Source organism: Cottoperca gobio, chromosome 10 (assembly GCF_900634415.1).
Source record: "Cottoperca gobio chromosome 10, fCotGob3.1, whole genome shotgun sequence".
Taxonomy (NCBI): domain Eukaryota; kingdom Metazoa; phylum Chordata; class Actinopteri; order Perciformes; family Bovichtidae; genus Cottoperca; species Cottoperca gobio.
The window spans coordinates 19,010,564-19,036,325 of record NC_041364.1 but is presented as its reverse complement, the minus strand read 5'-3'; the positions used below and the strand labels follow the sequence as shown (position 1 = coordinate 19,036,325).

The 25,762-nt window shown below is 42.6% G+C and overlaps 1 protein-coding gene across 1 annotated transcript in view; it reads right to left on the bottom strand.

Annotated features, from left to right (window-relative positions):
* The window catches only part of tenm1 (teneurin transmembrane protein 1), a 180,377-nt gene that overhangs the window by 122,667 nt on the left and 31,948 nt on the right, over nt 1-25,762 (bottom strand). Inside the window, exon 4 of the mRNA XM_029440996.1 lies at nt 3,865-4,108. Coding sequence (XP_029296856.1) covers nt 3,865-4,108 — 244 coding nt within the window. The remainder of the gene's footprint in view (nt 1-3,864; nt 4,109-25,762) is intronic.

Here is a 25,762-nt window from a genome sequence, read left to right as displayed (position 1 = left end):
CCCAGGTGCTCTCCGAGGGTTAATACCGGCTGCAAGTGTGATGTGTCGGGGCAGACGCGCAGCTTGCCAGAGTGTTATTCTATCCGTGCAGCGAAGGGTGTGAGGTCACAGGCTGCTGGTAGAACTGTGGTCTCTGAAGGGCCCTCAGAGGACAGGCCATTAAAATGGGGCCAGACAGCAGACTGACAGTGTCGCTGGACACCAGACTACATCCGGCACGTACCTCGCCCATTTGCCCTCATACACGGCCAAAAACACATCCATCTTCTCATGTCATTTAGTCTCATATTCAGCCTTGAAGATGGATTTTACTTAAAAAGCAAGGGCAGAATTCTGCCGCTGGGGTGAGAGTTTCAAGAATGTTTTTAGAAATGAGTTTGGATATCATGCTGCATGACAGCATAAGGCAGCTCGTAGCGCTTGAGTCATGTAAATTACACAATTCTTGAAACATACTTTGCATCGGAAACTGGTGGAATTATCTCAAGGCAAGGCGAGTCAAGGTTATTTCTATAGGAGTTTTCAAACAAAGAGGCAATTTAAAGCGGTTTAAATAATGCAAAACATGCACTAGAGCAATGTGTTGAATCACAAAAAATAAAGAAAGAAAGAATTAGAGAGAAATACAATAAAAACATCCATCCATCGTCTACCACAATAAAAACAGACAAATAGAAGTACGATTGGGACCATCGGTGCATTAAAAACATCTCACCACAGTGACAATGTTTTTTAAAATTCTAATCTTTTTTCTTTTGGGACTCAATAATGGAGGTAAGGAAGAGTATTAGGGACAAGTTTTTAATTCTGCTTTTCCAGAATCACTTTGACATGTCGAGAATAAAGTTGAAATACCAAATAATTCAAACTATTAGCGTGAGCACATATATTGAAAGTTTGACTTTATTCTCGACATGTCAAATTCTCTCGTCATTTCAACTTTATTCTCAAAATTTAAAAATATCTTCCTCCTCGCATTTATTCCCTCTTTTGACGGGCCCTTATACTTTTACATAATAATGGACCTAATTTGGTGTAAGATGGATATTTTAATTCCCTTAACATCTTAAATTCTCTTTTCATATCTTTCTGAGTGCTTCTCTCTTTTCCATGTGAGCTGTCAGCTGAGAGTCAGATGTCATCCATCGTTCACAGTCCACCTCCCCTCCTCTCTCCATCCACCCATCCAGCGTCTGCTGAAAGCGGGACACAGGAGGCTGCACATGGAGCAGCGACACACCTAAGGGTCAACGGTAGTTCAACTCTGAAAGGCCAGAGATAAACTTGGGACAAACACGAACACACGCATCGACAAAAATAGCTCTGCTCAGAGATTGCATATACGGGTGAGCATTTTCAAGTTTTTGAGGCAAGTACACAGGTCGAGTCTTGTGTGGCGCTTTTATTGCTCTGCTGAAAGTGGATCAGAGCAAAAAGGGATCAGAATCCAGCTGAATAAATTGCATTTGTCAACGCGTTTGGAAGTCAATTCTTCTTGTGAGATGCTTTTAAAAATGCTCCACTGTTCTTCCTGACTGCCTGCCTTTGATCTTCTCAGAGAATATCCAGGGGCGACGCCCAGGAAGCTCTGAATTCATATCAGAGGGCAGATTTCCCCCGAGACAGGAAGAAAATGAGAGTTCCCTCTCTCCAGGAGGTCGGAGTCTACGGCCCAGGGGCTGTCTCTACCTGGATATGTGAGAATGACTGTGCGTGTGTGTGTGGGTGGAGGCGTATGCGCACAGGGTACAGGTACATGCAGATATACCGTACGTGTGTGTGTGTGTATGTGTGTGTATAAAAGTTGATTTTGAATGTGTAGCTGTACATGCACAGTGTGCAATTCAAGTCTCACTTCTGAGCGATATGAAGAAGGAGACAAGGCAGGGAACCAGTCAATTTATTACAGTCCCAAACATTTGCTACGCCTCTTAACACACCCAGTGTGCGACCTGGTCAGATATATTGAATATCCATATCTTCATCCTTCTCCTTACACAAGTTGGCCTCTCCAGAAACATAACGGATACGCAGCCGAAAAGGAAATCCATGCACACTTCAAACAATCTTAATCTCCGCTGATGTAACGTCAATACATTTCAATACAGATTCATCAAATGCGCTTCTTGGAAACTGGAAGTGTGCTTGACAACAAGAGATGTTATACACATTTTTTTGAGGTCATAGCATCACTTGTAATTCCATCGGCACAAACCCCCATGTCAAGTTTGTAAATACATGATAAATCTTTAATCTCACACGCCTGAGATTGAGCTGATAGCAGCAGCATCAGGGTGAGAGCAAAAATGTGAAATCATAAGATTAGTAGTGTATGTGAGAATGTGACAGAGGAGACAGAGGAGGGTGCTTGAATATTAAACACAACCCAAAACTGTTAAGCAGTGAAGATTTTTCCTTGTCTTCGCCGCCAAAAGCTAGATAGAAAAGAGCCAATAATCTCTGAATTATGCTATGAAGAGACATTATTCTATTGACTATGAATATGATTACATTTTATGCTTCAGAACTAATAGCACACTATCAAATGAAACTTATTTGACTATAAAGTCCCAAATGCAAAAATGTATTACTACAAAAAGGCACCATGAGCCACTGCGGAAATTGTGTTTTATAATCACATCTCTCTTTGAGAGAGACTTCTTTATGTTCGGCAAATTTAATTTGAACGATTTGAAACACCAAAAAAAGCCAGAATTGCATTTGCCGTGGATTTTCATTTAAAGCAAAACACACACGCACACACACACACACACACGAACACACACACACACACACACACACACACACACACACACACACACACACACACACACACACACACACACACACACACACACACAAGTACTGTAATTACAATGCACTTCTGACAAGTCTTTTACATTGATGGTCATGTCTGGCCAGTGATTAATTTAAATTGTCACTGAATCTAATTTTATTCTTCCTTTCCTTTAAATGAGGTAAGATCTAATTATGGCCTAATGCATAACTTATTAAAACCTCTTCTTCTGGTGTGGCAGCCTGCCAATCTCATCCTCACTCATAATACCAGAATTCAGCCGCCGCACCGAGATCTCATTAAACATGCAAACTTATTCTTTTTCACCTTGCTGCTTCTTCTCGGAAAGCAGCATCACAAATGAGGATCTCCTAAATAATTCTCTGATCAATTATTACTTATGCAGCAAGCAAATGCTTTATTCTGTTTGATGGGACCAAATTCATTTGGAAAACAATTCTTGAGAAATGGTGTGCCGATGTGTTCCTGAAAAGATGATTCCTACTAACTTACACTTTTATTTTAGGTGTTAGAAACTCAGATGCTGGTCCTCTGGTAAATCTGTCGGCAGTGGGTGGTAAGAAAATGAAAAGAATCAAAAAAAACTGAGAGATTCGTTATGACTTTGATGGGGTGCAAAGTCCTGTAATAATACCCCAGAGGCCTGCGTGGTGTTCCACTTACTGCTCTCTACACGTGCAAAACATGTCCATCCTAACAAATCCTTTAGTCCGACATTCATTCTTAATCACTTAGCGCTGATTTTCTAAGAAAATTGTGAAAGTGTGCCAACTCACACTCCTGACAAAATAATTTTCTTTAATCTAATGAGCCTCATAATGTCACTAATGTCTTTAATCAAGTGACATGACGCTGTATTATGCCTTGAAGATATTTTTCATTTGAAGGGTTTCTTTGCAAAATGTCATATCCACCGTTTTGGACTGAAAGCATTTTGGAAAGCCCTATTTGTCCCAAATTATTTAAATCATCAACACTCTTTTTGTTAATTGAAAAACACCAGTGTAAAAAATAACCTTTACATGCCATTTGTTGCATTCTCTTACCTGGTCTCAAGGGGAATGTTGCTGTTGAGCACCCAGCTGTTGTGAAGCTGTGCCTGGTCTATGCTCGAGTTTGTGTCTGCCCCCTGGCTGCCCTGACTGGCCTGGCACCGCGTTGGCATGGTCTTCCTCTGCAGGCTGACTTGAGTGTAGGGCGCCGGGCGGGCACAAGTGCAGGCGTGGGGTGGAGGGGGAGGCGGGGGCAGTGGGCGAAACGTGAACTGACCACCTGGACTGCTGGGCAGCTCTGTGCAGAGAGAAGCAGAGGAGGAGGCGGAGGGAGGCAGGGAGGGGACAGGGGAGAAATAAACACAGCTTTATTAGGAGAGCGGTACTATAAATTTCGAATAAAAGTGGCATGTTAGTTGACAGTTTATTGTTATTACACTGATTGAGGGACATAAATCAGCTTGGAAACTGTTCCTGTCCAGTGCCTTCCCTTCCTACCTGCTTTGATAAACTTCCAGCGCCCTATAAATAGGCTCTTGGCTGGCTGCAACATTGAGCAGTCTTTAAAGAGCTAACAGCTCTGGCTTAATCTGCAGCCGCCAGCCCAAACTACCCATGTGATGTTTATTATGAGATCTGTAGCTTGACGGAATGAGCTAGCCAGCTGTAACTCCCTCACACTCGTAACCTCTGGGTCTAGCTGGAGCTCTCTCGATCCATCATTCATCATTCCCTTTCCCTATAACTCTCCCTCGCCCGGTCTCTTCCTCCCTGCTGCTATTTCTCTCTTTCCTGTACGTCCTCGGATAGCGAGCACAGGCTAATTACAGTTTTACCAACTGAAATGTACGTGCACATGTTTGTTTGATGTGTGAATGCGTGTCTATGTGTGTGACTGCAGATTCAGCTGTGTTTATTTCCATGTGTGTGTGTGTGTGTATGTGTGTGTGTGTGTGTGTGTGTGTCGGTTTGTATTCATGAGTGTGCATCAAGCATCCTGGGACATCAGTTATCAATGTTTAGGGGGACAGCTCACGCCATATGGTTGCAGCACGGATCTACGAGCACGGCAAATGCCCTCGTCCCGTAAGACCAACTCTGCCCAGCTGTATTGACAATGAATGTTACGTTAGCCTCAAACCCGCTGTGAGGGAGGAAGGAGTCCAGAACCTTGTAGACAGACAGTATTGGCCCACAAGTCTATTTGCTGCCAAAATGTCAGCAATAATTTAGTATCTAGAAATGTATCCTACCTGGGAGATTACCACAGTCTTCAAGTGTAAGTATTACACAGATATCACCAGAGAACACATTTTATGATTCTTGCCATATGAAAATTGAGAAAAGTAAAGAATTAAACTCTCTACAGTGTCTATTGCCAGCATAAACACCTGCATGCTACTGCACTTCAATTACCATTATGTTTAAAATTGAGGCAACATCTTTTGCAAATATTGCAGGGAAACAGTTATGGAACGTGTTATTGTCAACATTTCCATAATACTAAATCTGTGCACATGCAGTGACATTCTAAGCAGTGTTAAAAGTCATATTGCTTTGAGCTCCTCACACTACATTACTGTCGCCTTTTGCACAGAGCAAATGCAGAGTGTCATATCCGCCAATGCTTCATTGACAGACCACGTAGCACATCAGGTTTTATGACTCTCAGTTGTTGAGAAATTCACATTTACAAGATGTATATTGTCGCAGTGTTGCAGGACAGCTCAGGCAGGGTAGGAATAGTTCTGTAAATAGGCCTATAAACATTTCCAAAGTAACATTTCCATGATGCCATCTGTCCGGCTGAAATGGCATTCTGAACATTGTTAAAGTAGCAGTTATGACGTTTCCTCTGCTTACGTATCTGAGTGTATATTTCTGCATATTTGACAGTAGTATTTCCAAAACGACTGTGTAAACTCTGTCAAAAATGCTCTTTGAGCAAATGACAAATTTTTCATCTTCCAAAAACACATTGCCGCTTATTGATCTTCCAACATGGCTGAATATCTTTGTCACATCTCCAAAGCATGTAATAAAAATATTTTTGCTTCGCTCTCTGCATGCTGACACAATGAAATTATCTCTTCCTTACTCATGACAAGCCATTACTCACAACATCATATATTTATTTCATGATTTCACGGAAACATGCAAGGGGTTCTAACTAAATGTTCTCCTCCTCGGTGCCTATTGTTCTGGGCCATCTGCAAACACGCACATTTCACACTCACACCTAAAATGTAATATTTCTTTAGCATGTTTAACATGTGTGTGTTGCACAATAGCTGGTAGTTTGTGTCAGATTTATACATTTGTGTCTGCACTGTATGAATCTTAAAGGGGACATATCATGAAAAGCTCACTTGTTCAGTGCTTGTGCACATACATGTAGGTATCTTGAGTGCCTACCAACCTGCAAACTGAGAAATAAGACAACCCAGTCCGTTTTAAGTAGGCTGGAAAACAGGGGATTCAACGAGACATTCAGATTTTGCTCCCCTTCCTATGTAACATGCAGGCTCATTGGAATAAACCATCCTCCATCTGAGTAACTCCACCCACAGCCTAAGAACCACCTTTGCAAAGGTGCACCATATGTTCCCCGCATGCCAATCAAAGGGCTTTTTCCGGAAGGGGTTGTAAAGAGACAGGCACTAAAATGGAGCGATTCTGACAGAGGGTGGATACAGGTATATTTAGACACAGTATGAGGGAACATTACGTGTTTAGAACATTAAAGCATTTAAACATGTTCTAGTAGAAACCCAAAATACAAGTATGAACCTAAAAATGAGCGTAATGTGTCCCCTTCAATCACTGATTTTCTCCTGAGAATTATACTATTGCATTATTTTATACAGAAACACAACATGCGTGTCACCACCACACTAGATCAAACGATTTCCACAGCTAATCAGTGTGCTGAAGCTGACTCCATAATGACCTGATAAAATGACAGGAAACGTATTTGTGTCATCACCTGGAGGTGCTGTTTAGTCTAAACTAATGGATGTGGAAAAAATGGAAGTTATTTTTGTCTGAACCACCTCTGAGTATTAAAAACGACATGCTTTGGGAGAACTGAATTTTTTTAGAGCACTACCACGTTGTGTATCATTGTAACACATTGGGCGCTTTAGAGTGGTGCTTCACTTTTTAGCCGTCTGATTCATCAGTAGTCTAACTGGGAGTCCTTTGAGTCCAGACAGAAATCCCTTGCTTACAGTTTCTTTTTCTGGACACTGCAGGTAGATGGTTTTTGCATTTGGTACAAAAAACATGTTATTTTTCATCAACAAACAAAGCCCCGCATGCAATGCATCCCCAGAGCTGGGCAGGCGAGTTGGAAACGTTCATGAACTCAACTTTAGACTTGTTTTGAATGTAACTTTGTTGACCTCAGACTTGACTCGGATTCTGTTATTTAGAAATTGTAAAGCCACTGTGAACATTTCTGCCAGAGCAAAGTTTTGATTTCTACAACACTGACAAATTATCTGACGCACCACAGGGTGCACCTGCCAGCCTCAGGTGTGTCACTGAATCAAAACACATCAACGGTATTGCCATCTCTTTGTAAATATGAATGCTAATGCTTGGGGGACGTACTCACTTTTCTTACGATAAAGTAGTTATATGAAAATATTTATATCAGTCCGTGTACCTGAAGCTCATAAAATGCTGGATTATTAGGGTTATTTGCACAGACCTTTAAAAGCTCCTTCACACAAGACATTATAAAACCGTTTACTCAGCAACATGTCTCAGTTCGGATGATATTTATATATCTTTCGACAAAGATGTAGTTTGAGTCACAAACATTTTTACATTGGGAGGGAGTTAAACAAATGAGACAAGCTTTTTAACCTTGCAATTGTTTTGAAACCAAAATAATAAATCCAAATGACTCTGCCTCCTAAAACTCGGATGACTTCTAATTCATTATTTATTTAAACTCTTTTAGAAAACCTGAGTAACAGCTCTGGGGATACAGTCCCCACAACTTAACTTGCTAAGTTTGTGTTTTCTGGCGAAGGGAAAGGGGAGAGAGTGCAAAGTGGACAGGAGGGGAGGAGAAAGCACAGGGAAAGAGGGCCAGGGAGAATGTAATCTTGGTGAGTAGGGTGACACAGGGGCCCGGGCTGCCAGATGGTGCTTTAGAAGGCTTAGCTGAGGCAGCTTTGGGTCTCCGGCACTCCCAAAGATCCACAAACTCACTCAATTCCTCTCATCTCACACAAACGCACAAATGGCAGAGAAACACTTGCTAACTCGCTCTTCCTCTCTCACTCTTCCGCCCAAAGTCACATCAAACACGCAAGCTGTGACGTTGTGTTAAATAGTAGATGTAACCTAAATAGGCCTGGCAATGTAGGGCAGGGGCCGTGAAATATTTGGCGGGCTAGTCAGGAGTTCAAAAACTTCAAATCCACTCTGTGGGGGATAGATAGAGTCCAGAGGAGGGCCATTACATCCTCTGTCCTGGGGTTCCTCTGGGACTTAGTCCTCCAGAAAAGACACATTTGGAAAGTCGCTTATGAGATATATTCCTGGAATCATCAGCTTTTGGTTACATAAGCGAGATGTGAGGGAAAGCGCTTTATAGCCGGCGGAAGAGAGATCTGGGGGGATTTACTGGGAAATGTAACAGGTAACAGGTATTAGGGCCAGGTATTAAAAATGCATTACTGTAGGTGAGATGGACCTAAACTAGCACAGACATTAAGTCTTAATGGCAATTTAGGCATTTAAATCCAAATCATACTAATGCAATGAGAGGAGAGCATAGCAAAACATGACTCTCACACACACACACACACGAATGCATGCACACACACACACACACACACACACACACACACACACACACACACACACACACACACACACACACACACACGAACGCATGCACACACACACACACACACACACACACACACACACACACACACACGAACGCATGCACACACACACACACACACAAACGCATGCACACACACACACACACACACACACACACACACACACACACACACACACACACACACACACACACACACACACACAGTAATGGTTGCATTACTTAGCTGTCATGATGGTGCAATTTTCTTAAGAAGTGATATTAACAAGCAGGTATAAAACTATAAAAATGAATCACTTGCCAAAAATAATAATCGTGTTCATGAACGCCCGTCATGCTCGTCCTTAAAGTGTTCTACTCTCAGTCTGGATGTGCCTGCCAGATGTTCAGTGCTACCTGTACATGTTCTTCTAATTGAGCAGAGAAATGTAAGAAGCTCCAGGCTTGAAAATGACATTTTAGTAATCGTGGAAAATAAGGGACCATGGCGAGAGTATCAGAGGGGGAAAGAGGTCAGAAAAGGGGGAGTTATGTTCATTTTAGGGAGACATTTCTTCACGTGGGAGTTTTTTGTATAAAAGAATGTATAATATTACATGAAAAATACGTCTTTTGTGTGCGCTATTGGTAATAAAGATTATTTGGCCACTCATAGAGGACAACAGTCCAGTCTCTTTCTCGGGGATTTATTTTTCTCATTAAAATCAGCAGCCTGTTCTTCTCTTCAATCATTTAATGGCTGTAATTACTGTTTTTAGCAGCGAGAGGGGCTGCAACCCTAACCATTTTGTTATATTTGCCATAAATTGTATATCATTTTGGACATTTATTTAAGGGTGTTTTTTCTACATCACAGGGGAGGGTCCAATGAAAATATTAATAATGCTGCAAAGGGACTTACTTTATTAGGTAAAATATAAGATTTAGGTCCCCTACCCACCCCAATACTTTTTGTACAGTCTCGAAAGTGTGGAAGCTGCAAGAACAGAATATATAGCTTCTTTAATAAGAAGAGACCATTACGTTTTCTGTTTACTAGACCATAAAAAATGAGCCACAATATTATTAAAGCCTAATATTTAACCAAGCTACCTCCTCTTCTTTCCTCTCTGTGTTTTCTAACACACCCTTCCCCTCTCTTCCTTATTGTACCCAGCGCTCTAGTGCAGAGTTCATTTCTTATTACAGGAAAGCCGTATAAAATCTATAGAGCCTGACCTTAACAATATCAAACCTGCCTGTCTAACAGAAGAATGTGATCGTTTTAGAGAACATTTAACACTATTGTTGGACACAGCCCAGCAAAAAACGCATCATCCACCCCACTCTAAAAATAAAAGCTTAATAATTTCCCCCAGGATAACTTTTCATCTATTTCGCTTCTTAATTGACTTGCATTAAATTGCCGCAAAGTTTATTCCACTGTGCTTCGATGAAATAAATAATTAACCCCATAAAAAGGTCAGACAACCCAAATTAGAACTCACTGGTTTTTGTTCTTCTTTTTTTTTGCTGTAATAAGATGGGATCCTGCCCCAGCTGACCATCTGTCTTTGTCTTAACACAGTTTCTGTCCAAGAGATAACACATTATCTTCATCAGACATAATACGTTCTAATATGACTCCTTTCATTGGCTGGCTAACTGATGAATTTGGTGTGAAGGATGGTAATATTGATAATAACAATAGTGAATGTGTGATAAGGGGGAGTAATATTGCTAATGATCCTGGCCCTGGCCCTGACGATGACATGAATATAATCTTACTGATAATAGCACCGGTGGAGATGAAAATAAGACAGATAATGGCGATAGCATCGGTAATAACTGTGGTAACAATGATGATGAAAATAGCAGCAATGGCGGCAGAATCGTTGATAATCACGTTGATGACAGTGGACTCTGAGAGAGCAATTAGAATAAAAAACAGCCATTGATTCATCACTGCAGACACGGGGATAAACGGTGGGACCGCCTTTTAACAAAGTGACACAATCATGTTGTCCAATTAAAGCAAGAGGAAAAAATACAAATGAAGAAACCGAGGGCTCTGAGAGCCTGTCCCTCTCATACGGAACCCAGTCGATTTTCATACAGAGCCTGATAATTAGCAGCCATGCATCATCTGGCTTCTTCATACTGAAGGACTCACTCAATGTGCGTGCAGCTGTGCGTGTGAATTGGTATGTGCGTGCTACACGAAGGTGGATATCTATGTGCATATTTGTGTAATTGCTTGTTTGTACCGACATCTTCAAAAACAACTGCGAAACAACTCCACAATCATGTTTAGGCTGCAGGTGATTCTGAAAGTAACATTTCCCTGGAGAGGGCGTGAAACCTCCTGAGTCTAGCTCCTCAGCTCTACAGCGAGAGGCTTACCAACACTTCACTGCAGGGGCCCGCGCTCAAATTACATTTTCAAAAGAGCACCCTCCTTCGGTGCTGCGCTATAAATGATCTGTTTAAAACTTGTAATTAATCTGCCGATGTTTCGGAGACATGAGCTAACAAAACAAACTTTTTGGACCTGAATGAATCTTTGCTGCTTTGCAATGGAGGCCAATGCAGGGTTGTAGTGTATAGTGGAACATCAGCTAGCTGAGCTCAGCTCATCTCCTCTGATAGCACAGCAGTGTCCTGATCCTTCACGACCTTGTCACTGCTGCAGGGTGCACGGTCGTTGCCACCTACCATAGAGTTGTGCAGGTGTTTGTGTGTGTGCGTTGGTGCATGTCATATGTGTGTGTAAGTATACACATGAGTGTCCGAAAGAGCTTTGGAGCATGCTCAGTTGTGCCGTGATGTCGTGTGAGTATTTGCATTGCCAGGAAGAGGGCGTGACAAGGTGTTTGAGACTCAGGAGGTGAAGCGCCACAATTGCCATTACGGAGATTAGTGCGCACATTCATCTTTTACAAGACTCGTGATTCTTTCCCTCCTTCCCTACTCGCTCTCTCTCCTATATATGAGCACACACTGCATCTCCCTCAACCCCAAAACAATCACAACAAGCACACACAGAGTATGTAGGAGTTTCGCTTGCACACACATGCATACACTGTATTTCCTCTGACTCCGTCACTAAAACAGGAGAAAGTGCCTGGGCTTGACAGCAAACAAACCAACATGAAGAGATTCCTGGCAGGCTAAAGAGAGCGTAGTATCAAAGCTACAGGAATGCACCACAAGCAGCCCATTTTTTTTACTGAGGGAGAGAGAGAGAGAGAGTATGCGCAGTGTTGTAGCAGACCTGAGCTGCTGGTAATTAGAATGGGCTCTGAGGAGAGACAGGCAGTGGAATGAATGCAAATGAATTCACTGGCTCCAGCACCGGGCTCCTCAACCTCACTTTTCATATAGCATGCCTTACAGACATGGAGCTCCTGACACAAACAGAGCAGGGCCACACACTAAACACTGAATGACATGACTGCGGACATGCACGTGCCAACACACACACAAGTCAGATCTGCAGCAGTGAGACAAATATGAACCCCTCAGTGCACGAGGAAGCACGCGCAGATACAACTACACAACCCCGCAACATCGTCAGATTATACTAATCCCTGCCACAGTGTTGCTTGTGAAAAGAGAAAGGGGGTGAAAATGCTTGTTCCAAGTGAACATCCACAGCATGTCCCACAGCGGAATAAACAAACCCTTCTTAATTGGTGTCGATTTGGAACGGAGTGATGATTCATCATGCAGAACTCCCCAGCAGAGTATTGGAAACCCAATCATTTCTAATCCATATGACCTTGACAGAGGGCCAGAGTTAGACTCCAACTCATTCTACGTTCATTGTCCGACAGACAAAGTCAAGGCATTGTAACTCGTAGAGAAGTGTAATCCACCAAAGTCAGATCACTTCACTGATTACTCCATCTCAGCCAGCGGCAAATCTTTATGAAGCACTCATTTCTCCACAGCAGTCATAAATCAGGGTACTATAAGCTTTCTGTCTTGATGATGGCACACCAGAGACACTATTTCAATACCACGCTAGCTCCAGTCAATAATTCCTATTCCCATTACATCTACCAGAGCTGCTCTTGAATCCACTGGTACGACCTCACCTCACCTGTCCAGATCCCTGGTGGTTTGCCATGCGAAACTTTGATCAGTAACTCCGTGGCCCTTCTCAAGGAGAAGCAGGTCGTCTGTGAAGGGGTCCCGCTCTTCACTAGCTGCTGTTGTAAGTGGGTCTAATTAACACATCTCCTTTCCTTTCTTAACCAGGCGTCCGGGGCCAACTAGAGCCTTATTATGAAGTAGATTATGCATGTAATGTCCCCATTGAGATTACGGATGGAGAGTGAAGCATTAAGATAGTCGTACATACAGTATGCATGCACCGTGCACATGAGTACAGGGCTATGCGAATATGGGAAGACGGGAGGAATTGCAGAAAGGATGAGGGGCTGCTTGGTATTCCGACAGGAGCGTGTAATAGATGGTGGAGGGAGATAGAGGTACAAAGAGAGCGTGGGAGAGAGAGCGAGAGCGAGAGGGAGAGGGAGAGTATAAGAGGAAAGAGATGTGCCTTCAGCACCACCTGCAGATTCGACTGGCGGCCATCTTGCGGTCAATGAGGTGAGAGCAGCCACCGCCCCGGGTCAGCATTAACACAGACCAATGACAAGTCGGCACTTGCCCTCTATTGCAACAACACCTTGCTGTTCCACTCCAGCGACCGCACCTATCACACCGATCACAACGCGCACACACATGCGCACACTCTTCCTGCGTCTATCTCTTTTATTCTCTCTCTCTTAAAAATCACGCACACACAGCAGGAGAAGCTTAACAAATGTGGGAACAGATGCCCCGCATCAGACTGCAGTTGCCCTCTGGTCCTTGCGTGCCTCCAGAGAGACAGAGGGATACCGTTAACGAAGATAAGACCTCTGCTGTCTCAACACATGCCTACGGTGAACACACACATACACACACATTTATTTCAGCCATTGGTTTATGTCTATATCAGTTAAAAGCTGTAGAGATGTAATAAGAAAATCTGCCTGCTTTCATCCAGGCTGCCATTGACCTCTGCTCACTAATTGAACTCAAGTAGCTTCTTGATAAATGAAAACAAGACATTTAGTGACCCTGGTGTACTTCAGAAAATGTATTTATTCTTTAATCTTTAAGATGTGTATCACTCCCTTGCAGACCGTTTTTCATTTATCCAGTACAAAATATTATACAGATAAATGTGATGCGAAGCTAATTCGCTGTGATTAATTATGGATTCGGCTCAGATTCTGGATTCAGTAATAAATTCATTTTGAGCAACTAAAAAAAAGAATTCTCATCCTCATTTTTATTTAAAGTATAGAATCGGAGCTTACATCTACTGCCACACTAACAAACTGTAGTAACCATGGGAAGTGATAAAGTGTAACTTTTTAGCTAGTCAAAAAGAGGATGGATTTTTCCCTTAAATGCTGTCGACCGGGTGTTGTTTACTTCAGTTTCCACATCATATCCAGATTGGCAAAACTTTACTTTTAAGAAAAAGGCAGATCGTTAATATTGATACGCTACTGTTGTGACCGCAGTTTAATTTAGACAAAGCTTCATCATAAGTGCTTGATTCGATACACAAGGAGGTGAGCATGGTTTAAAAGTCAGTGACATTTAGGGAATACTATATATAGAGAGAGCAGTCTATTGAGGAACACTGGCTGGCCGCGGGGTCAGCCAGAGGATCAGACTGAATAAACATCAGCGAGAAAGAGAAAATCACACACACACACACACACACACACACACACACACACACACACACACACACACACACACACACACACACACACACACACACAAATAAACAGGAAGTAGTAGCTCATGATGTTTTTTGGCCACAAATTAAGCTGCAGCTTTTCATCTGATCGTTGGTGGATCAGACATAATCACTTAGCTCTCCAGACTCCACACTCAGAGGGGGACAGAGGCGAAGGATATGGAGATGGATCAAGGATTTAGGGTTGACACTTTCTGTGTTGATCTGACTGGCATCAATCTATCATCCCTTCTGGTGTCGCCTCTCTATCTGACATGGCCTGGATATCCCCTGGTTTTTTGAATTACATGACTAAAGATCTGTCAGCATATAAAAACCAGACCCTTGGGCTGACAGGACAGCCAGCTGACTATTGATCCTGTGACTACGGTCTCATTTAAGTCAAGTCAATTTTACTTATATAGCACAGTATCACAAATCTAAAATTTGCCTCACACGGCTTTACAATCTGTACAGCATGCGATACCCTCTGTCCTTTGACCCTGACAGCAAATAAGGAAAAACTCCCCTCAAATGACCTTTTAACAGGGAAAAGAAAATGGAAGATACCTCAACAGGACACTGACAACACCGCATAGAGTTAAACTTAGAGATACCCCGACTAGCTGGAGATGTGGGGATGATCATGGTACACTCATTCCTTTGAATCATGTCCCAAAGCACAGTCTTTATGGTGTGCTATTCGTGGATATATAAGGCACATTATAGGCCAAGATGTTCCTTACACATCTAGTCTATGTTGTGGGGGATTTATCGCCACTAAGCAACCTTCTTACGCCTCTAGCGGACTGGATTCTCACAGCAACTCTATGTCTGGTAAGAAGATCATTGTTAAAGACTTGAAATCTGTTGATTTACCACCAGCACATGTATGGTTCTCTCAGCTTGGAATTGTACCTGCTTTTAAAAAAATTCTCTTTTAGGATTAACAATGAGGTGGATAGATATGAAGTGGAAAAGATACCTTTGTCACATTAAAAGTCCTTGAAACCTCTCACAATTTAGGCCCTTTTATTTGCAATTTATTATTTCTTACCACATTGAATTTGCTTCACATTGCTATGGCTGTGAAACCCTATGCTGTTGTTATAATTCCTTAATTTTCTTTTTTTTAAAGTAATTATTTATTGTGTACTCTATATGTTATTTTTTTTTTATGTATTATTTAATTTATTTTCTCTGTTTATACAATTGTCCATTGTATATAAAAACCAGGTAAAGGGTTGATCATAGAAAAAAACCTTGACAGACTGTGTGCCGTACAAATACCTAGCTCTGCAAACTTGTCAAGAATATGCAGACGTGTATAATCAAATGCAAGATGAAACCTTGCATAGCAATCTCATAATTAGGAGAGAGGTCAATACGCTATTACAGAGAGACAGCTAAGTGTGCACTTAAACATAGCTAGGTAGAGGGATGTTTAGATAGCCATTAGCTAACAACACTTTATGACTATTCAGAAGCCACTTACAGGACACACACTTCCAAACACTTATAGCTATTAGCATCCATTAACATTTGTGTATAATCATGTGGGATGATGTGCGAGCAGCAACAGCGCAGAGAAAATTACAGTAAAATCCATCTAGAAGATGATGACAATCCTGCAACAGTGGAGCAGAGGGCGCAATACAGATGTGTCCACAATCAAATACATGTATCTCGTAAAAAAAAGCCACAAAAACCAACACTCCATACCAAGAGGGGACATAAAAAGCCTACATATATGCATAAACCCCCAGTTTTCATACCGACTACCTACAGTGAAAATGTGACACCACTGCTCTCCACCTCACCAATCTCTTTTTCTATCTACAACTGTGACTAAAAGGACCACTAACCTCTGACACAATCACATAAAAAAGGCACAACAACCAGGAAAGACTGTCAGTGACCTCTTCTAAGAGGGTCAGTTTCTCCAAGCTATAAATTCTTAAAAAGCTAAAGATAATATTCTGTCTAAGCTATGGCCGTGGAGACAACGACGAATGGTGAGAGAGGGGGGAGCTGAGACAGGACCCCGGCCTTAATGTAGTTTGTAATTGTAAGTGTTGGTCTTTAATAAAAGCCCAGAGTATTTGGTCAGGCTAATAGACTGGGCTCTCTAAATCCTGCCCGCCATGCATTATTCAACAGCCATTAGCTATCGCCTCATCTGGGAGGCTTTATGAGTCCCATCATCGGCTGGGACCCAGGCTAGGCACACTAGAGGTGTGTGGGGAGAGGAAGAGGAGGGGATTAGCTGGGCAGAGAAAGAGAAAAAGGAGGAGATTCAAATACAGGTATGGGAGGAACAAGAAGGGAGGTTTAAGAGGATTCACAAGCGAAGGATCAAAGAGGAAAAGTTGACGAAAGATGGCCGTGATGTGGCATAGGTCAGGGGCTGTGATATGGAAATGACTACAGGGAGATGAAGAAATAGCTGGATGAAAACCGGAGGTCATATGGTAGACATATGAAAATGGGAAGACGTTGATACAGGGAAATGAGATGAGAGGTTACTGATGGAAGCTGGAGGGAATGAAGCAGGATGAGTGGAATTTGGTGTGGGAGGCAAAGCCACGGGTCAGAGGGAGGCTGGAGAGAGCGACAGGGAATGAAAGAGAGATGCCAGCCTGAACTGGCATTTTCTGGTGGCCAGGAACATAAATGTCAGATGCTTCCTCCCTCTCCCCTCTCAACCTTTTCTTCTTTCAATTCTTCTCACCCCCCTCTCAACCTCCCCCTGCTCATTCCACTCCACCTCCTGCTGCCCTTCTCAATCTACCCACCTCTCTCTTGCCTCTCTCCGTCTCCCAAGAGTAGTGCCAGTGGTAATTTTCCTTTCAGGGACGAGGGAAGGCCATGGAACACATGGAGATGCAGGCTGCTCAGTTACCATGGTATCGCTGGCCAACAGGAATGGCGCCAAGATCAGGATGCGTATGTGCGTTTGTGTGAGCATGGGTGTGTACGGGTGTGAGCGTGAGCGCGTGCTCTTGAGTGCATCTTCACGTCTGGGTAATGGGTGTTTAGCAGGCCTGCCAGACTTGTCCCAGCCACTGCTCTCCCAGACTACCAGGTTCTCCTGACCCTCTGCGGCAGCCCAAGGACACACTCCTGTCTCTCTAATTAAAACACAACCCTGACACGCACACCACACACTTGCACACCGCACACACCGCACACACCCTGCAGGTCTGCGGCTTAAAATAACCTTAAAAGGAACAAGCAGAGCCATCATCCCCTGCACTCAACACCTCTTCAAAATCCACTCGGTGTTTTCTTGCCAGGCAGCTCCCAGGCAGACTCTTCCTCAATCCTGCAGGAAGATTTTGCAACAACAAACAGCATCTTCAAAATGCAGCGCTCGTTTATTCCAGGAGTCATCAAAGGAGCTGCATTTATTATTGCATGGCCTTCCTGCAACAATAGCACCGCTGCACCGGCACTCTGTCCTTGGAAATAATTGTCTGCAGAACTATTTGGAAACATCAAAAAACCACAAAGAGGTTTCTGGAAAACTGTCACTGTGGCTGTGGTCTAAGAAGCTTCTTCAGAAGTGTCCAATGCATAAAATATTACTGCACATACGCAAGTCATTCCATTTCAGTTTCTCAGGTGGTTAGTATCTTGCCATACTTTGAGAATTGGCAGTTTCTAACCGTTCTAGCCACAATTAAGCCTTGTGTATGTGTTTTCAAATGTATCATGTGAGGCTATTCCATCTTGTTGGCAGCAAACAACATTAACATTAATGGTGAGTATTCTCACACGTTTTTTCTATTTAAGGAACAAAGATGGCTCTTAGTCGTGCATGCTCACTGCGTTATTGCTTCAAACTAAGATGTTTGGACATAACACGTGACAAAACAACATTGAGACAGCCTCTTCACTTCATCTCCAACAGACAATTTAACATGTTTACTTCCTCGTTAAGCGCATGAGAGCCCCTGATGAAGGAAACCCAGGGAGGCAATGGCGTCCTGTCACTGTGGGTTACCACTGCAGCATGATTTAATGGAACTGTCTGTCAGGAGGCCAAACAACAGCCTGTCAACCAACGAGCAGAGGCAGCAGACACATGTACTCGCTAGCACGTGCGCACAGTCAAAAAACACAATGGAGACGGATTGTCAAAAACTCTCCCATCTCTCTTGCTCTCTCGGCCTCCCCCTCTCTCGCGGCTCAAACACACACACACACACACACACACACACACACACACACACACACACACACACACACACACACACACACACACACACACACACACACACACACACACACACACACACACACACACAAAAAAGCAAAAAGCAAAAAGCAAAAGCACATATGTCCAAAAAGGTTCTGGCAAGAGCTAAGACAGGCGGGGTTGAACACAGAAGCACTCAGAGCACATTCGGAGAAATCAACGGTTAGAAAAGAACACACATCACCGGCAGCCCCCCTACTAGGAGCGGAGATGAGTGCCAGAAATACGCTTGCTGCATCAAGCGGCACAGGTGTTATCAGAGCGCATTGCAGGAGATCCCGCCAAACAAAGTACTACTGTCATCTCTATAGAAATAGTGGCACAGCAATGAACCCACACAAATGTAATGAATGGTTCACAAAGTATTTAGCAGATTAGGCGTAAAAACTCCATGCATGATGGGGTCCCAAATCCAAAGCTCATTACATGTGGCACTACATTACGAGCTCACACAAGCCAGTATGCAAGCCCTATCCCCTGGCTCAAGGCTGATTTCTATCCCTTACTACCCAGTGAATGAGGTAGAGCGCAATCACCAAGACCAGGCACTGGGCATCTGCTATAAAACCTTTTTTTCTATTGTATATTTCCACCATCGTTCCGAACTGGCAGAACAGAGAGCTCTGATTAGCATCAAAGCCTTTGATTGCCCCCACTCAACAATCAGTGCTGCTCTCCTGTATGATGCCTGTGCACATGTCTGTGTGTGTTTGTGTGTGTGTGTGTGTGTGTGTGTGCGTGTGTGTGTGTGTGTGTGTGTGTGTGAGATTGATGGGAGAGAGAGGAGAAGTCATCAGGAATCATAAAAGGCATATCAAAATGACTCCTGCATTTAAGACCATATGTGCGTTTGCTTGTGTAAGCCCACACATGCACTTTGAAGGCCTTAATGTTTCGAGATGAACCTAAATGTTCTTCTAATACACCAGTCCTCTGAAGCCCACCTTTTGATGTTGCACAGCACCATCCTCTGGTCCCGACAAATCACCCCGGCCCTGAAAATAGGCTTCTTCTTTAAAGATACCTCTCTCTGTGGCTAAATATGATTAGCAACAGAGGACATTGTAGCTCTCTCCGCAGCTAATACGTTTAGTATGGATTGTCTGAGGGGTAAGGATACAGCGAGCAGTGGGATCAATATTCTAAGTCAGAGTCTGTCTGGAGAAGAGGAACCATGCTGGGAGATGGTTAACTGTTCTGAAGCAGCAAATGCTGTCTGGAAGTACCGAATGCCAGGAATCCCACAATATTGAACAGTTCTTCAAAAGGTAAAGCTTAACGCTCAAGCTGCGTGATACTTTATGTTGAGTATCTGCATCAGGCCAGGAGCTTGGTGAAGATTTGCTGTGGATATGTCTAAGGATGAGAGATTATTTAAATAAAATCTGGATGATTCTGTATAGTCTATAGTGCACCACTTAAGACCAAAGCCCCATAGGGCCTTGCCTCCATAGGGCTGATGTCAAAGTGGTGCTCTAAATAGAGAATAGGGTGTCCTTTGAGATAGAGGGGAAAAAGGACCCAGATTTAAGTGGCTTCATTTGCATGCGCGAATCCCTCACTTAAGCCCATTTGAATCGTACACGAGCAGCTACAGACAAACGGACATGCGCTCACACAAATTCCCAGGCACACAAATACACACACTTAGCGCAGACACATTCTTCCCCCTTTTCCTAGAGTCAGAGGACATTAGCACTGCATCTATTTCTGGAGGTCCATTAAGGCCGTAAAACATTTAAGATTCACACAGAGTGATTCCAACTGTCAGAATGACCCGTTCTTTCCCCATTTCTCCTGCTCATGTAAAAAAGCTGACACGAAGCTTGTGACAGAAACATGTATTTGGTGGCGTTCCCGATTCGGCTGAGTGGGCTGGCACGTCGGCTGGATGGGTGGGGTGGGGAGGAAGTGGGGTGGAGAAGATCTAGGTGGAGGGGGGTGGCGTAGGGTGCAGTCGTTCGCCCGCCAAATGGGTCCATTTTGCTGAAATGTGAAGCCTGCACTTTCCTGACACGCTATAATAAATCTATCAATTGTGTGTGGGTGTGTGTTATGTGTGTGTGCAGCATGCATGAAGAGGAAATTGGTGGCATCTAAACAGGAAATATCCCCTTCCTTTCCCCTCTATAGATGTGACAGTCACAGTAACAGCCAACAGCTTGGCTCAACATAACACAAGTTGGCATATTCCTTATAATGGAAATGCATTGTAGCAGTGAGTTACAAACAAGGGCTCACGTGCATGCATGCGCACACACACACACGCACACACACACACACAGACACACACACACACACACACACACACACACACACACACACACACAAGCTAATGTGGGATGGGTAGACCTTGTCTGGCTCCCATCTCAAATCTATACATAAATATATCATTCGCTATCCGGTGAGAACTAAATCCATGAAAGCAGCAATGCTAGGCTACCTTAATGTGAAATGACAGGCTTCTAGGCAGCTCTTAGAAGCCTAACAAGCCTGAATAGTCTCTATTTCCAGAGGGGGAGTGCACAATGCTAGCAGAATGTTAGCTTTACTATATATATATAGTTCATTGTTGCTCTCAACCCTTAACGCTCCCTCCGTCTGTGTTTGATCCACCTCCTCGCACATTCAAAACGTGTGGAAAAAAGCATTTGCTTTGGCAGATGCTTTGTGTCCTTCGAGAAGCAATTACTTGTTGCTTTAATGTATTCGTACGTTCATCTTTCCATTACGTTGACATACTGTGACCTTGGAGTCCTGAAATGTTAAATTGTTTCTCAGAAAAGTTTCAGCTCAGACATAAAAGTAATTTACTAGAAAACTAAAAATATACATATGTATATTTTTAATCCAAAATGTATTTTTTAACTATAGTAGTGTCTTCTAATACTGATAATTCATAACTTGCAAACCACTTGGAAACTTAGCAAAGGTTCATAAAGTTCAGTTTTGCTGTTGAAGGATTACCTCTTAATGAGGAATGGATTGCATCACATGAAGATGATGATGGTTTGATCAAATGACATATAAACAAAGGCTTTGACTGTCTCCGTATATTAATGTTTCATATTATAAATTATAGTGGATATGTATGATCTGCACTTTGTCCCCTAATTATAAAAAGTGTTGCTCTGTTCAGAATAACTTGTTAAAAAGGTTTCTGATGTTAAGTCATCTCATGGCGAGGATTAACGGTGGTTATAAAGAAAATAAAACATTGTAGCTAAAAAAAACAAACCTTAAAGACTTTGATGATGTAATGTGCAAACTATAAAACATACAGATTACACACTGCTCCTGTGTCCCCTATAGATGTTGTGTGTAAGGCATTACACTGCTGAGCTCTTTTAACAGTGGACAATTTGTATAAAGATTTCTGAGCAGAACTAATGTATGGAACATCTCTATATCTGTATCTATAGAGATAACTATAACTGTATCACCATGTTCTTGACATGCTCCATTGGTGAACACTTTTGAGTGAGACATCGGCTGGACAGTTAAACTAGAGAGGCCTAAAATTATTTTTGGGATTTATAGCAGCATTAAGACTTAAATAATCTAGAGAACAAATCTTTTTGGTAATGCTTGATTTGGTTGAACCTTAGATGCCCCTTGTGTCACATTCCCCCATTCTGCCTGCACTTTATTCACTTTAATCAACATCTCAAGACAAGAACAAAGCATTCTTAACCAAGTGACGGCACAATGTTTATCTATTTTATATGAGGAAATATTTCCCAAGTAAACTTTTCTACCCTCTACTGATAAGGTATGTTCTTCTATGGACAAGGTATTATCTCTAAGGTTTGGCTCACGCTTTGGCCAACATTGATCCACACCTCGGTTTTTCCTCATATCTTCCTTTGACTTTTCTTTACTCTCAGAAAAAAGAATCATAGCACAAAAGCTTTTTCCCTGGGGCACTACCCTATACAGTTACAACACAGCACTATTTATCGTAAGTCATTGTTGTACCTTCAAATGAACAATTGTGTACCCAAGTGACTGAAATGAACTTTTCAAAAAACATGTCACAAAAATGAGAAAACAGTGTGATACCCTTTTTCCAATGGACTTCCTCCACATTCCAGCTCTCACTGCTGACTTGGTGAGGGAGGAAACTTCACCCATGTGCTTTTTATTGATATACTGTTCTTTTAATCAGGGCAGCGACAACACCATCCCCTCCGGACCCCAACCCCACAACACAGGTGACCCAATAGCCAGCAGATGCTGACAAGAACACAGTCCCACACTGGCTTCCTACCAACAGACACTGTGCACTGATGGTGTATTTGATGGTGTATTCAGCCAAGATTCCTTTGCAGCAGTCTCTGTGGGAAAGTCCTTGATCCCGCTGCACCACCACATTCAGCGTGGCACCTTAACCCACTGAGTATTGATTTCTGTAGGCGACGCAATTACAATTCTGATTATACATAACATGTTCAAAGGTGGCTGGTCAGCAGTAGCACATTAGGGAATCTGATCTGTACACACTCTTCAAGGTAGCTGTGTACAGCCAACAGACACCAGCAATTTGAATTTTAGAAAAACATTAGATAGCTCAACAGCTATACAGTGTAAAATAGTTCACTGCCGCTGCTACAACTACTTTGATAATCGATTAAGTTTAATTTTACATGCATAAATGGGCTACTTTCCTCTGTTTTGTATCATATTAAAGTGCATTTATCAAATAAATTATTTGGGTTTTGGACTGACAAAACAAGACTTTTAATGATATAACCTTGGAAATGTTTCACTATTGTATAACATTTAATAGAACAGAACAAGATTAATTGACAAATTGAGAAAATAATTGGCAGATTAATCGATAATGAGAATAATCGATAGTTGCCCCCCCCAATCTGGACCACACCTTCTACATCTTGGATGATTGCTGCTGTTTATTCAATGTCACCTTTAAAAAGAACACGTCTTCACCTTTACCTATCAGATGAGTCTTTATAGTTAATCAAAAGGAATGTATCAAGTCTCATGAGGGCTAATTACAGTACACCTGTAATTTATTTTATTTTAAATACAAACATGAACCCTTCATGTAAACCTCCATTTAAGAGTGTTCGGTGTTTTCATGTATTGACTGTGAAAACGAATTACCTCTCCGGGGATAAGAAAGTATCTGTCCACTTTACTGAGGTGCAGGGTTATACCGCCTTTGTCAATAATATTTGTGTAGATGTGTTTTCTCAGCGCAACTACTGTTGCTCTGGGGACTAGTCAATATCCCACAATGCACCTTTGACCTGTGGGCAAACCTGCCTCACTCTTCCTTTCAACTTCGGATGGACATTGATTTTCTTGCATCTCCCACTCATATATAAATGTGTCAATTGAAGAGAGGTGAAAAGGGATGTGTATTAAGTACGGATAAGGGGCTTTCAAGAGAAAGAACAATAGAGAGGAATATTACAGATAACTCGCAAACATGGAAGCCTAAAAAGCATTGTAGCATCTTAAAGAAAGCCAAGAGGAAAAATCTGTTGCCATTGTTATTGTTCCCCTGATCACAAAGTACAGAGTGTAAGTGTGAAGAGTGTTACACCATAGATGTATGATATGTGAGGTGCTATTCTAGGGTGATGTGTGTGTGTGAGTGTGTGTGTATTAGTGAGAGAAGGCGGTATCTAGGTCTTTGTGATGAATCTGTTTCAGTGGCAAGCAAGGTGCTGCGAGCAGCATGCCGTCTGTTAATTCACATTCGCCGCGGGTGGTTAGAGTCTGTGGCTGATGATACCGGGAAGTGTTGAGAAATGGAGGGACAGAGGAAGGAGAGGCTTAACAAATGAAACTATGTGCAGGCATGATGCCTGATGTCAACCGTTAGAAAAACTAAATGTAAAGGATAACTACAACTGTAGCTCCCTGGCTGCCTCACTGGTGGCCGCTCCCATTAAATAACCGCACAAAAAAAGAAGCTTAAAATAGCAGTGTACACTTCGCCGGCGTAAAGCCACTCTGTGCTTATAGAAGTAAAATTAGCGGGAGCTGCAATCTCAGCTGGAGAGATTTTGAACTCTGAGCTATCATGTCATGGCATTAAAGTATTAACCGATGATTGCAGCAACACACACCTACAAAACTAACCTTTGTTAGTTCCACGCAGTCCTAACCTTACAATGTGATAAACCATCCCACACAGAGTTGCTTCTCATGGCCATCAGTCATGAGTACATTAATCTATAGATCTCTCTCTTTCCTTGTTTTCCTTCTCTGCCTCTGGCCAAACATTACCAGTGATCATGCATCATCCTGCATTCATTCCACTAATGTAGCACACAATTGAAGATGTACATTTGATACATTGTACTTCTCACCCACTGCCCCACCCCCCCCCCCCCCCCCCCCTCATTTACCTCCCTCTGCCTAAGATATAAGGGGAAATCCATTCATGTCCAAATGTAAATAGCTGTTGCATAAGGCCTGCCCACTCAAGATCACACCACAGGAAAAAAAAGTAGCATTGCCCTGGGCTATGAAGAAAAGCAAAAACCAAGAAGATTGATATTTAGCTGCTATTTGGATCACTTTGCATTGTACATGTTGAAATACACCTCCGACACTGGTTTATAGTTGTTGCAACCCCTCTATTTCCTGTCTTGCAAAGCAGAAAGAAAAGATACTGCTACATCACCCATATCACATAAATCAGGCATGAACACATAATGGTGAAGATTTGACTGAGGGCAAAAAGGACAGACATATGAGATATTACTCTCGTTCATTCTTCCTCCTCTGTTTCCTCCACTCCGTTGGTGAGCTGACCCATCTCCGGTGCTGACCCAAAAAGACTAGAAAAAAAGAACCGCATCCACCTATTGCCAGCCGCATACCCCATTATCTCTCTCTCGCTCTGCAGCTACGAGGGGGCACGGCTGAAGCATCCCCGAGGTGATCATCTCTCAACACATCTCACAGGCCAGACACATTTCTGCTCCTTCCCAAAATCATACAGGGATCTTCCCCGCTCAGACAGGGCTGCAGTCATTTCATATATTCCACCACAGAA